Source organism: Andrena cerasifolii, chromosome 3 (genome assembly GCF_050908995.1).
Source record: "Andrena cerasifolii isolate SP2316 chromosome 3, iyAndCera1_principal, whole genome shotgun sequence".
In the NCBI taxonomy this organism is placed as follows: Eukaryota; Metazoa; Arthropoda; class Insecta; order Hymenoptera; family Andrenidae; genus Andrena; species Andrena cerasifolii.
This window is the reverse complement of record NC_135120.1, coordinates 14585544-14599993: the sequence shown is the minus strand read 5'-3', so window position 1 is coordinate 14599993 and position 14450 is coordinate 14585544. Positions and strand designations below refer to the sequence as shown.

At 46.7% G+C, this 14450-nt stretch overlaps 2 protein-coding genes across 16 annotated transcripts in view; one reads left to right on the top strand and one right to left on the bottom strand.

Moving 5' to 3' along the window:
• The window catches only part of Gro (TLE family member transcriptional corepressor groucho), an 88886-nt gene extending 84614 nt beyond the window's left edge, over nucleotides 1-4272 (bottom strand). For 5 of the 13 annotated variants that reach the window (XM_076809432.1, XM_076809434.1, XM_076809435.1 and 2 more), the window contains exon 1: nucleotides 3903-4267. The gene's annotated coding sequence lies outside the window, so the exon portion shown is untranslated. Of the gene's footprint in view, nucleotides 1-3902 lie in introns of all 13 variants that reach the window. The other 8 variants (XM_076809421.1, XM_076809423.1, XM_076809426.1 and 5 more) reach the window with 6 other exon arrangements.
• A 7148-nt stretch (nucleotides 4273-11420) lies between these two features.
• The window catches only part of LOC143367384 (protein fem-1 homolog CG6966), a 32288-nt gene continuing 29258 nt past the window's right edge, over nucleotides 11421-14450 (top strand). The window contains exon 1 of one of the 3 annotated variants that reach the window (XM_076809141.1): nucleotides 11421-11938. Coding sequence is in view for 2 of the 3 variants with exons in the window: in XM_076809139.1 (XP_076665254.1) it covers nucleotides 11879-11938 (60 nt within the window). In the remaining variant the exon portion in view is untranslated. The remainder of the gene's footprint in view (nucleotides 11939-14450) is intronic. The other 2 variants (XM_076809139.1, XM_076809140.1) reach the window with 2 other exon arrangements.

Genomic DNA, 14450 nt, shown 5'->3' with positions numbered 1-14450 from the left:
AACGTCACAGTGCCTGCGCAATATTGTTTAACTTGAATCAACGGCCACCGTAAAAAGTGCAGAGAGCTTTCGCTCGGAGCGAAAAGTTTTATTATAGTCGCTGCCACTTGCCCGTTGTCATCGGGAAACACGATTGCACGCGCGTAACGGGTGTCATTACGGGCTCTTTGTAACGCTGGATGATGTTTCGTGTAACGTGAAAATGGAGTCACGTAACTCTGTTAACAGTCCATTCTCCTCGGATAATATATTTCACAGGCGATGTGTAATGGAGCGGGCGTACGCGAAAAACTCCCTGTCGAATTCGAACAGTCATTTCCATCAATTTGCAATAAACGAGCGCGACGGGGCCGATGAAAACTTTCAGCGGTTTAACGCGCCGAGCCTTTATCGCCCGCTCGTGTATCGATACATAATACGTGTTGGCTGTACACGACGAAAAATTCAACGGCACAGCTTACGAATGCTGGATCAACGACAGGGGCGGGATCCAGGCGATCGAAGCCTCGCCACCTGCAATAGTGAAGCCAGCAACACTAAATACCAACAGAAAACACAGTGGAATGAATTGATTCGATGTCAGGAAATCAGTGAAGAATGTGAAATAAAATTTGCAAATGGATCCGATTCTTCGGTGCACGCGTAACCAATTTTCTATACAGCACTCCGAATTCGACTCCGGTCTGTGTAAGTGTATGTATGTATAGGGGAGCCGGGGCAGATTGTAACAACAAAAGTTTTCACGGTTTTTTTTCTCGAAAGTGTTTTCCTCAATCAGGAAATAATTTGCGTGACTTACTACTTACATATGTGGCGAACTCATTGAGTGTAAACACGCGACAAAATCTTGGACACTTAGGCATCTAGCTTCATCTTAAACAAATCTGAACCTTTGTTACAGTGTGGCCCAGTCCGGGGTAAATTATAACACATCTGTTTTACTTATTTAAATGCAAATATGAACACAAATAAACATTTCTAAAAAATATATAAATGAAAACACAGATCATTATGAAACATTTGATGTACATGAGTTAAACAATAGGGCGGAGCGGAAAATTTAAATTTGAATTTTCGCCTATAAAGTATGATTATATAATCATTTTTAGGAGAAAAAGGAACCTGCAGACATGAATATTTTCCAAAATTTATTTACAGTTTTTGGTTAATCAAAAGACAACTATCCCGCACCCAGGCCAACTGAAAATTCAAATTTAAATTTTCGCCTATATAGTATCGCTCCACCCTAATTCACAGTGTAGGGGAGACCGGGGTATGTTGTAACACGGTGTAAATTGTAACATAAGTAAAATCTTTTGAACGACAAATCTGGTAACCCACAGCATGCGAGAGCTGCTTGACAATATTAGCATCATCGTTTTTAGTGACACAAACTAGCGTTATGTATTCATTTTGTGGTTATAGCTCAGAATTGTAGTATATACAGCACGTAAGTAAATTTTGTTTTAGCACTTTTATTTCAATTAACCGTCATTAGAAACTGTTTGAATTGTTGCTTCTTTGTCGCAAACGAATCAGTACACATTGGTTTATTATAATGTGTACGCATTTTAGTAATTCCATGTTTAGTTTCTCGTTTGCTGAGATAAAACGCAAAAATTCAAGCTCGGAGTAAATTGTAACACGTTACTACTTACTCCGCTCTAAAGGATGATAAAACAAACATGCTATTTCCTGACACACCGGGAAAGGATGCTCAAAACGAACAACAGAACAATCCAAAAAGGAGAAAAAAAAGTATGAAGGCAAAAGTAAAGAAAGCGAAGAAGAAGATTTTGATAGAATCAGATGAATAAGCAATGATTAATCTTACTGTATACTTCTGTATGTACATACTGATATCTTTGGTTTTTTTTTCTTTCTATGTTTCCTCCCTTAAATACTGTGCATTTCCTGTAATACTGTTTTAATAAATCTCTTATGAGATTTAAAATAAAAAAAAAAAAAAAAAAAATAAGCAATGATTGTTTATCGTGTATGTACTTGAAGAAGGAAACTGTCTCCCAGCTGACTTGTTGCAATTCCCGCAATTACGTTCGTAAATTTTATCGCGTTACTTTTAAGTCTCCACGTAGAGAACGATGTCGGTGGAGCACGGCGGGCGTGCGTGTGTATGGAATTCGTGAAAAGGAAAATAAACAAGTCCTACACGCGGCAGCTGTACAAAGGCACCTATACGCCCGGCTTGGGAAGGAGGAGGAGAGGCCCACCGGACGTGGCGCAGCGCGAGCAAGTCACGAACGAACTTATCGCGGATCTCGCGTAATCACCGTTAAGATCCTTAACCACGCGGTCACCGTGATTTCTTTCGCTTGCGATCGTTATCGGGACACGGTCAAGTACCGAGGCGCGCTGCGCCCCGTGCTAAGAGGATTTCGCGCACACCGAGAGCCGCGCATTAACGAAATTACACGGTTCATCGATACCCACAAACACGATAGTGTCGCTTACGACTTCATAATGCCGGTGTGCCCGGGGTGGGAGCGGTTTAGCGCGTGGCACCGATAAACGTCCGCGCTTTATTCAGTTAATTAACATTCAAGAGAAAACTACGACGGGTACGTAAACGATAACGATACCGGTCGAGCCTATGGCCGTACGATTGGAGCGCTGTTGATATCCGCACTATCGCCGATTTATGCGAAGGTCGAACGTGTGACCCGTATTACTGCAGCCTGAATATTTAAGCATTCGTAGATGAGAAACTTTCGGCGAATGTGCGTGCCGCCGACGCAGTGTCGAGTAAACTGTACTCGTTCCATGTTTTATATTTCTTATAAGGAAACGATCAGTGCGAACAAGATCGTGGAGCTACTAATGGGCTATCAGTCTCGTTTTAGCAGAATAGCTCGAAGCGTGTCTCGAGTCCGATCCCATAAGAAACGCGCTCGTTCCAATCGTGACTTTCTTTCGTCAGTACTTTGTGCTTAATTCTGCGTATCTAACTTAATTGCTCGATCACAGTGACTAACTATCGCAAGAAGCAAAAGAATGCGTCGTAAAAGTTCTAGGTAGTCGGCCCAACGAGAAAAGTAGCCAGTTAAAACGTGTCGATTGTCTCGACGATTTAACGAGCCGTGTACGTTGACTCACGATTACCCGCGACTAACACCGAACTCCCATTCCTAGCTATAGCGATCGTGTCCCTTTCCAGCAATTTACCAGCTGTGCCGTGTCGCGAAAGTGCTACCAACCGCGCATCGCTTAATAAACCACGAAGGAGCGAGGCTCCTCCCACGATTTCTTTCAAAACCGGCCTACGACACCGCTGTTAAATATCCGTAGCGACTTGTCAGACTTGGAGGTCGCGTTATCGAGCCAATCGAGGGGCCGATTTACTTGCGCGACGTACCCCGAAAGCCCAGCGTTAATTCAAACACGTAATATCCGGCGCGTATCGCGAAAAGCCAATGAAATCCGCCGGTGTCTCTATAATTACCGCCACCCGAGTTGGCAACGAACACGGCGAGCCCGCTTCAAGCGATTATCAAGGTTAATGTTACGCGATACGGTGTTGTCGGTAAGTTCGCGAAAACGACCGAGTTGCTCTTTCACCATGTGACATCGCGTGTATGCAAACGCTCGGGATAATTAGCGACACGGTTCCCGCGAGGCACCGATAACTTTCGTTTCACGAGCGATGCGCGAAATATGCGTTGCCCTTCGGTCTCGCCGCTTCTGCGGTTTTTCTTCCCGTGTGACGCGACCGAGCGTTACGCGAGAGGTTTATCCCGCGCGTCGTTAAACGTATATCTGGTTGGTTTCTCGTTAACCCGATAGCCGAATCGTGAGCGTGTTAAACGGCGCGGCAAACGATAATCCGCCGTGTTGGGGACGCGAAAGCTTGGGATCGTCGATAGAAAAAAGCTGTCAGTAAATACCTGGGCGCGCGGTGGCCTTTGCTGCCTCGCACGGCGGTACGTCTTTTAATCCACCTTTGGCACTGGCAGGAGAAAAGGAGAAACCGAACGACGAACACAGAACCGATCCCTTCGCACTTGTATCACCAAAAAAACACTTCTCTACGTACAGTCTAATGAGAGGAAAAGGTAAACGCGTGCACGGTCACACACATACATACATCGAACGTACGAGGCATCGAGACGAATCGCGAACGCCCACGACCGCACCGTACAACGAACGACGCTCGACTGCGAGCCGGGTACCGAAGTGGATGACGGGAAACGTGTGAACGCCGCTTGCCGCCGCGGCGAACACCAATGAGCGGCCACTAACACCATCCACCGACGGCGACGCACCGACACATCAATAAGAGGACACGAATGTACACACAGAGGGGGATCGGGCCGCGCGTTTCCCTCTCTCGCCGACCTGAGCGTCTCTCCTTCTCGCGCCCGTTTCTCAGTTCGTCGAGTCAAGGGCGTCGACCGACAGGGGCGATTCGTTCTGTTTCCTTGTATCACACAGAAACCAATAATGGGTAATTTCGTAACGATTATGAAATTACGAGCTCTCCTCTCGTCAAAAGATACGTATCGATCGGGGCCCCGTCTTCGACCAAAGAGAAACGACTCGACGCGGTTTCCTATCGGAAATTTTAATGGCTATTTAACTTACTGACGCCGCCAGCGTCCTGCACTTTGGCCCGAGTGTTTTAATGAACTTCTGTCGCGACGAACCGAACTCACAGAAGAAGAATTTCATTCGCTTATTTCCTAAGATTTCGTTGTAAATGCGTGAAATAAGCTTACCAATCTGTGCCGTTCGAAGCCTTCCCGAAAATTCCATCTGTAGGTAAGAACCGATTAGTTTGTCGCGACAATTGCTCGAGACCGTAGCGCAGCGGTGTAAAAAAATCTTTATCGACACCCCTGCTTTCAGTTGTCCCGCTCACACTCGTCACCCAACCATCCTCCCACTTGCTATCTCCATCGCGCTCGTGCGATAGATGCGACATATCGCGCGATCTCCCTCGCGCTCCGCTGTTTCTTGATCTTCCACCTCTTCTCATCGCTCATCTTGCTCGTTCGCTCATCCCTGCACTTCCCGCCTTTGTCTTACAGGTGCACCGCATCATCACCATCGTTGTTTCGCTCGCGCTCACTCCGTGTCCTACATGTGTCCCTTATCCCCCGTCTCGGTCCATTCTCCATTCGACCCTCTCCCACCCGAGCTGTCTCTCTTTTAACCGCGCGGCCCGCGATCGTCGCGCCTTCCTCTACCCTGGCGTTCTTGGAACAACAGAGACCGCCTCGCCTCGCGCGTCTTTCTCGCCCTCGCAGGCCAGCAACGAGGCGTGGAAGGAGGAGTACCGGAACCAAGTGCCGAACGTTGCTTGTGTGTCGCGCGCATGGAGTGTTGAGCGCCGTGCGATGGACAAAGATGGAGCGAGTCAAAGTGCTAGAGCCGGACAACACGAGTCAACCGTCGATGTAAGGAGAGACCTCTACGTGGGTGCAACCGAGGCGGCGGCGGCGTGTGGGTGATATTCCAAGCGTGCCGCGCGCGCGCGTGTGAGTGCTCATCATATTACACACTGCTCATACATCGTGTCTGGTGCGCTTTGAGGGCGCGAGGAGATGAATCCTCGATTCGGTTAAACGCCCGCCAACTGGGGGATGTTCTAAATCAGGCTTTCCACCTGAGACTCGGCTTTCTGAAATTCCAATATGCACGCGCACGCCCACGCGTACGTCCGCCCCTCGCCGTCTTCGAAAAACAACGGAACAGAGCCGCGATTGAGGCGCGCAGAGCCGGCGCGAATTATCCGTCACGGGGTAGATAAACGGTGTACAATGCAGCGACGATTATGCATATATTTTGCCAGCCGAAGGTGGACGTAATGGTAACGCATCAATGGCAATATGAAAATGCATTTAGCGCGCCTCTGTGCGTGCGTTATTCTGTTTATTGACACATCAATTTCAAGAATGCAATAAGCGTAAAACATTTAGCCCCGGTAATAGCGCGGCGGATAAATGAAATATCGCGTGATTAAAGCGCCGAGTGAAATTGCTGTTACTTCGCCCTTCGGAATCTGTTGCGTTTATTATTGTATCGATTCTGCCGCGCGGCGCGAACGAAAATTATGTTATATTCTGCCGATGGAAGTTGTAAAGTGGCGCGCACGCGGCACCGGGAGGTAAGTAAACAACCGGAGAAAACTTTGTGGGCGGATTAGCATGGTAGGTGTCGGTGGGATATCATAAAACTAGTTTGTGAAGTAGAGGGCGAACCCTCCTCCGCTGTGGCTCCGAAGAATCTCATTCTTGGTCTACGTTGGAACGCGGAGGGGTGGTCGGCCGGAGCTTCGAAAGGATAAATTAAGGGGAGAAAACTTTATCGCCACTTCGATTCTCTTTCGAATCGAGCTCGTTCAATTTAAAATCGATAAATGATTATCATTTTGACGCCGCTCTTGATCGCCCGCCTATGAACATCAGAGATGTGCAAAGATAAAGACCTAGATAAACTCGAATAAAAGATACATTGCGTTTATTCGTTATTCGAATCTTCGCATAACACGGTTTATCTTTATTCGAAACACCACGGATAAATAAAATGTGGAAGTTTTACATACATCCAATTAATCTAAGTATAATCCACCGCAAGCAAAAATGTATGGCTCTCCAGCCGAGGCTCGAACCAAGATCAGAAGCCGCCGCCGAACAGCCGAAGCCCTCAGCTCGAGGCGAGACCGCCCCGGTTGGGATAAACACGCTGTCGAAAGTTATTCGAAGCCTTCGAATAAAAGTCGAATAAACTACGGATAAAGATGAAAACCTTATTCGACGGTTCGAATAAAAGTTCCTCGAATAAAGAAATTATCTTTCGCCTTCGAATAAATTCACTTCGAATAAAAAAATTATCTTTCACCGTCGAATAAATTCACTTCGAATAAAAAAATTATCTTTCGCTGTCGAATAAATTTATTTATCCGTGGTGTTTCGAATAAAGATAAACCGTGATATTCGAAGATTAGAATAACGAATAAAGATAAAGTATCTCTTATTCGACACGTTATTTAAATAATTTTCTATCCAGATAATGCCCATCTCTGTATGAAATACATCGAACTTCTCCCATCATTCAACAACAGATATTCAGCAATGACTTTTCCAAAACACAAAAAAAGGGCTTCCCGTGGCATTCTGCGTGATCGGGGCCAAAGTGACGAGCGCTCTCCAGCGCGGGACTCCGCTCGCCTCTTCCTCGGGCTTAAGTATCGAACAAGCCAGGCACCGAAACAACACGATGCACGCTCGTTTACTTATTCCCATTCGACTGTCACCGTCGTCGCAGGTATATGCGGGAGTACGTTACGCGCGCTGGTCGCGCAGCGCACGCAAATGTACGTATTCGGTCCCTCTGCCGCCCCCTTCGTCTCTCTCTTCGTCTCACCGTTGGCTGGCGCATTGTGCTTCGGTTCTCGATCCCTCTTCCCGAGCCCTTACCACAAGCCGCAGCCCACTACACTTTTGCACGTACACGAGCGCGTTCATTATCAACGTACAACGTCGTATAACCATATTTACGTAGCCCCGGTGGTCACCCACACACAGGGACGCGGGCTGCAATGAGGTTGCAAAGAAACGATTCGCGCGCACAGAAACGAAATGCTATTTGTCGTGCTGTATACACGGGGAATGCCGGAGGGTGGCGTGTGGGGTGGACGAAGCGAGAGGGGTGGATGCCATAAATGCAATTGGAAACCTTTACCTGATATATTCATACGATTTCCTGCGCGCCGCGCGGGCGATACGGAAGTCGTGTATTACTTAAAATCGGGAGAAGAGCCCGCGAATCCTTTACGGCCTCGCTTTCAGCAAGCGCGCGGCGAACGAAATTCTGAGGGCCGCTCTATCTCCCCCCACCACCCGGGGGGGGGGATTATAATTGCGGCCCGTGATTAATCGTTTATTCAAAACAGCTACGAGAAAGGCTGGTTTTTCTGCGCTCGAACGTATCGTTTCGCCGGATATCTACATAATTTCCTCGTAAATCACGCGACAGAGAAAATAGCGGAGTGTTTAAACGTCTTTCGCGTACGCACGCGAAATTACTCGTCCCTTATCGCGTGACTAATAACGAACCACCGACGGGACCGTCGACTGCTTAATAATTTTCTTGGTAATTGGAGCAAATAAGGTATTACGGCTGGAAGTGGCTGTCAAGAAAATCGATATGTCTTTTCTAAAGATACAAAGGTGCATGCAACGACGCAGGTATCAACGGCAGCAACAACGTAAGACGATATTACCTTGATACGTGCGAAGAGGGCGGGGGAGGGATGGAACAATGGAGCGTGCCTTTAGAACGTTTTAAATATAAAACACTGTATTTGCTGGAAGGCTTCGCCGGTGGAAGTTTAAGTCGCTTCCCTAAAGAGTACTACCATCCTTGAAGTATACCTCGGTGGAATCATCCTACTACCGGCGTCGTAAAACGACGATATATCTAACTTGCACCACCCTGGCGAACACGAACCCCCTGAAAACCTGTAAAACACGCGAACCGTCCGGATAATCATTCTTCCAACGGAACGACTAGTTCCTGAGTTACGTCTCGTCGAAGATAAAAAAGGAACTGGTTAATGGGATAGGATGGTCTTATCTTGAGCGCTCGGAACGCTCGCGGAATGTCGTATTTTCGCGATACCACGCCAAACGTTCATTCAATATTCCAGATAGTAATTAGATAAGACAATTAGCGGCGAAAAGATCGCTTTGCCGGCACATGCTTGCGAGCGTGCCTCGTCACCGGCTAAAGCACGTTTTAGCTACGTTTGTGGGACTTGTTTCTGAAAGAAGCGAACGATAACTATGCCTCCTTGTCGATTCGATCTAACAGCCACAATAGCCGAAGCGGTCTAAAGAGAACGTGCTCGTAACCCACGTTTAAATCGCGCCGTTATTTTCTTCTATGACAGATTTACCGCCGCTCCATATTTTAAGATTTCTCACAAGCACCAATTACGCGAATGCGTGTGCGTTACGGTCGACGGTGCAACATTCTGTTCGCAACGTACGCACGCAATTAGAATGTATAATCCAAGAGATTTCCACTTGGCAAGAGATTTACTCTTTGCGAATAAGTTTCCAGCTATTTACTCCTCCCACGCTCCTTTCAATCTTTCGTTTTTTGCCTCGAAGAGTCGTTGCAAAGAATGCATTGAAGTCTGCCGTCAAAGGAGATCACGGGGTAGTGTTCCATCAAGTTACGGGATAACGAAGTTTAAAGACAGAGCGTCCTTTCGGGTGGACTCTCGTTATATTACGGATCCTTAAGCGGTTGAAAAACGCAGAGCTAAGATACCACCTTTATTCCACGTTAAGCTTAACAGTTGAGGGGCATTTAATGCGCTGCTTTATAATTGACTTCTACCATTAATGTTACGTCTGTGCGGGGAGCGGCGAACATTCTTAACTTCTATCGCATAAATGCTTTTAGGATTGTCCTTTGCTTACGCCCGAAGTTGCGTCGAGAGCTCGAGCAAGATATACTACGGCTCGGGAGACTTTTATAATTCTCGAGCAGCCCCCTTGGACACGGTGCAGTTACAAGCTCCCTCCCGTACTCTTCCTATCCCGTCTTCTCGCAACCGAAAACGCTGGCCTGTCTTACGAAGGCTCGGTGGCTCTGTTTTTCATTCCTCCACGGCCGTGACAGCGCCGACTTGCATTGTGTGCACCTTTTTTTCCGGCTGCGTCTCTTTTCACGTATACAAGCTCCAGGCAGCCCCGTACACATCCACGATACTTTTTCCATCTATCAGCCATCTCATTCTGCCTCTGACCCATCCACCACCCACGCGCCCTTTTCTCTACTCATTTTTACACCGACCTATCCTTTCGTTCCACGGACGGGCGATGCGCAGGAAAAGAAACGAAAGCAACAAGACGAGACACTGCCGCCTTCTCCTTTAGCTTCTCCCCATTTCGATAATTGAGGAACGTTTGGTGGCGCGGCTCGGATCTCGCGACCCCCTGAATTATGGGGGCAATCGTACGCCTTTGTGGACAGGCCCGAGTTAATCCCCCCCCGGAGCACTATTTCTGATTATTAAATGTGTTCCGAGGCCGCTCGCGGAATCTTTCGCAGCTGTGCTTTTTTGTAATATCGGATTCCTTCAGAGAAGTCGTACGAGACGCTAATATGGCCAGTGGTGCACCTGGTAACTTAATTAAATAAAATCTAGTAGGACTAGGAAGATAGTGAGCAGATTTTACAATCTCATACATTATTTGTGCGGCAGTTACTATATCTTAAGAAGCCCCGTGTATACAAAAGTAAATTGTGGTTCGCGGTATCTTTAGATGTAGGTAGATAGTAATCGTTTAATCGAGCTTAGAGAGTGATTGAGATACTGGTATTAGCGTTGGTTTTATGACTTTCCTTTGTTGACGAAGTAATCGCGAGCCAGTATGTACCGTGGCTACTGACGCAAGTCTGTCGAAAATCATCGAGTTGAAACTGGGATAAAGTACTGCTCGTGATGTACCGGCAAAAATGTAGGACGAACTAAAACGCACTTGACGTAGAACGAGTGCGTCACTTCGAGGCGTTAAAATCGAGGGTGAAGTGCCGACTTAACGACTCCCCTGCTTCTCCTATTTCACTCCGCTCTCCTTACGCCGGCGCTGACGAATCGCGATTTAGCATGTGCAGATTAACGGTTTCAGTTGCCAAATTATATCAGACAGCTCTTATTATTAAGCTTAAGGAAATTACGATATTTGAAATCTGAATCGTAAAGCTACATGTTCCCAAAGGAACAAGCCCTGTAATATGACAGTCGATGTACTAGTAGTTAATTACTTTTCACATTTCACGTAGAATCTAAATTACCTTTGTTCGATACAGTAACAGCAAACTTGAAATCTGCGCGCAGTAAATATCAAACGATATTTAATCTTCCACTTTAATACTCTGCAAACATCTCTTCCGTTCAGGCTGTTCATTACAACGTAAAACGGCGGCATAAGCTTAATGGAACTTCAGAAGTATCCAAACATAAATGTCCCATAAATTCATACGATTTAGCATTTGTCATCGATTTCCGCTACAAATCATAATTACTCAACAAATCTGACGTATCCACGCTCCTCGAAATACTGCACAATGCTGCCCTCTACGCGCGAACGGATATACTCGGTGCAACACCATATAGGTGTGAAGATTTTTAATTCCCCAGCCAATCTGTGTACAGCCAGAGCCAAGAGCGACGGAGACAATGCAGTCTTTATTATTCTCGAAGACCGATTAACGACAATAACAACCGCTGATAGAAACCAAAGAGAAACGAAACCATGCAGTGCCCAGCACCAGAGTTAACCGAATCTCCTTAGCCGCGAGCAACGTAAAGCGAAGTTAAAGGAGCAGCGACGGCATGGCGGGAGAGAGAGGGAAACAGCGAACAGCTGGCACTAACACGATTGATCCGACGTAGTTGGCAGCTCGAGCTCAGTTGTTGACGGGCCGTCGAACCGACGGTACAGGTATCGCCATCTGATGACCGGACGGGGCGTGCGTTCGCAAAACCACCGAAACAGGACGCCCGCGGCGAGGAATAGGTCGTCGCTTGGGCTGTACGCGCGCGCGTGGTATCTAACTGTAAAGTCGTTCCGCGAAGGGAAGTGAGAGAAACATTAGCGCGTAACGGTTGATCATTCGGATGGTTTTTCGGTCCTCGTATCGCGCTATCCGTATCGCAAGAAGCAAGTTCCCCGCGATTGTGACAGAGAAGTTGCGGGCGAAGAGCGACGAGGGGGACGGCCAGCACGCATCCGACCGTGCTTTTGGACAAAGGGATACGCCAGCCGTGAATCTGACGGGCCAGCGATACCAGGGTTAGAGGACAGTGCCGCCGTGTTCCACGGGATTGTAGCATGTGAAAATGGATTTTACAAGCGTGGTGTACAACGCTGCGAGGGACGGCAAGCTGAAACGCCTGAAGGTGAGTTTTTACGAGATATCGCCACGATAGTAGGACTGCCACCACATTCCGCGGTTTCGCTGCACAACATAGTTGTTTGATGGAAATATCTCCCCTCTCATTTGATTCCGAGCAAATATCTCTCGTTCCCAGTACAGTCCTGTCCATAAATGAACTGGCACCACCTTATAGTTTAGGTATAAGGGACGAAAGAAACGGGCAATGGTCATCCACTTGCCGTTAATTGCTCTAATCGAGTATCAACAATGTATTTGATAAGTATTCCTGGCGTGTCTGTTCTTGCGTAAAAATATCGTACGGAGAAATCCTTAATGAGCGTAATACAGAGATATCTGTATATCTAAGAGGTTAGAATTTAAAGTAAATGCTTTCTCGGTCAAAAAGGTACGGTCTATTTAAATTTTCTGCGATATTCGCACGCAACTATTACGAAATGATGAATAATACTGAAAGGTCAGATATTTCCATAAAAACCCGTCGATAATCCTGCCGTCTCGAGGCAGTTCACTTCAGACGCGTCGAGAAATTTCGCCCTTTACGTCCATGTTACATTTCGTCGGTCTAAATTCATCGTCTTTTAACCTACCGCAAAAGCAAATATCAATGCCCAATCAAATTATCCCGTGTTACCATCTTCTCTTCCCAGCCAATCCGTAGGGCATCCTTTAAAATATTCTTTCAGAAATGCTGCAAGTGACAGATTTCTTACGGAAACTTCCGTCGTTAAAACATTATCTCGATACTTATAGAACATTCGATATATCCTCACAAGATGGGTTCACCATCTTGCCTCGTGTCATCCATAGCCGGTGCATCTTAACATTTAATACACAAGAAAACATCGTCGTTTACCTGCACATCTGCGGTTTTATTAATACCTGTCACCTACGCGATGTACAAAAACACCGCGTATCGTGGGAGTTCATCTTTAGAACGAAATTGCGACTCATCTACCGAACCAGCCTACCTTAACATGAAACAAATACGAATTGCGGCGTAATTTAGTGAGAGGAGGTTAGATTCTGCGCATTGACTCTCTCAAGGAACGTTCCTCAAACCTTCCCTCGTTTCTGGGATAAATTGTCAAAATTTTTGCAACTGTGTCTCTATCGAGTGTATTTTTACTCGATCACACGTTCGTACGAAGTAGCGGCGTGCCGATGTAATGACGCCTACCGCGTTATGAAACTCGAATGTACACGGTCTCCTCTCGATCCGCGACGCGTGCTCGTATCGCTTCGCCGAGACCCATCCACGCGCTGCGATAACGCGATAGAAGTAAAACGAATTGCTCGTTCGACTGGTGTTTTCGAGCCCCCATTGGCGGCGACAGAGACGAAATCGCGTCGCTGTCCCCTTGGCTCGTGTTTATCTCGAGCAGGAAATAGCCACGGCATACAGCAGTTATATTTAGAGGTCGGGTCGAGTCCGCACTCAGTAGACGCTAATGGGGAAATCTGCTTGGTCAGGTTTCTCTGTAGGTACGTGCTTTTACACTCTGCGTGCCTATATCTGCCCGCCATGGTGCTAAGAGATGTGGGCGCAGTGGGGTGACGTTCCAACATTACCGGCTGGTCTATTAGCGTTAAAAGTCACTCTGAAAAATTGGCCTTTAATGGAATAATCGATGACTTCCGCTAGCGCTGCAGCCGCAGAAAAATTACAATCACGGAATCATGTGGAAGCCGTGCCGGTGTACGCTTATAAGAGATTTATTTCTGGAATGCGTCGCGCGTTGTACTCTGACGTATTGTCGACAGTAAAACAAGTAATGACGTTGTAAGTTAGACATGGCTATAAACGGAATCTTTCGATTCTTTTGTTCATTTGCTCTCTTGGGAGCTGTAATCGAATCGCGTAGAAAAGTTAACGAAGTTGCTTTGGTGCCTTTGAAGGGGATAATTGAATTCTGCTTTCATTACGAAGAAAGTTGTCGTTAATAATTTTCGCCCATTAGTTGCACGATGGAGCAATTTATAAACGGTAATGGTGACACTGTTTGTAGTCGAATTGGAAATCGCTCGGGTCATTGTCGCGTATATTGATTGGCTCGATAATCGACGCTGTATTCAGCGAATAATTTAGCCAGACTTAATACACGGTGGTTGGTAAACCCACTTTATTATCGCGCGAGCGTTAACGCGGCGCGTACATTGTTCTTACCTTGCGATGACAAACTCTCATTCGATCCAGTTTCGTATTACCGATCACTATACGCTGCATGATGATGTTTGTTCGTGGCAGGTGTACGGCTCACGCAGTGTCACCATCAATAAAACGATAACAATCCCATTTCCATCGTCGTTCGTCTCTTCCTTCCTCAGGATTAAAAGCTGGGAGCACAGATGAAAACACTACGTATTCAGAGTAATTGCAGTATCAGGAGAACGTGGATACTCCTGTGATGAATGCATGGATGACGAAACAACGAACACTATCCCCCTTCGTGCTTACAGTCTCTCAGGCTATGTTCATTTCTTCGAGAGGATGTTTAACATCATACGAAGTACAC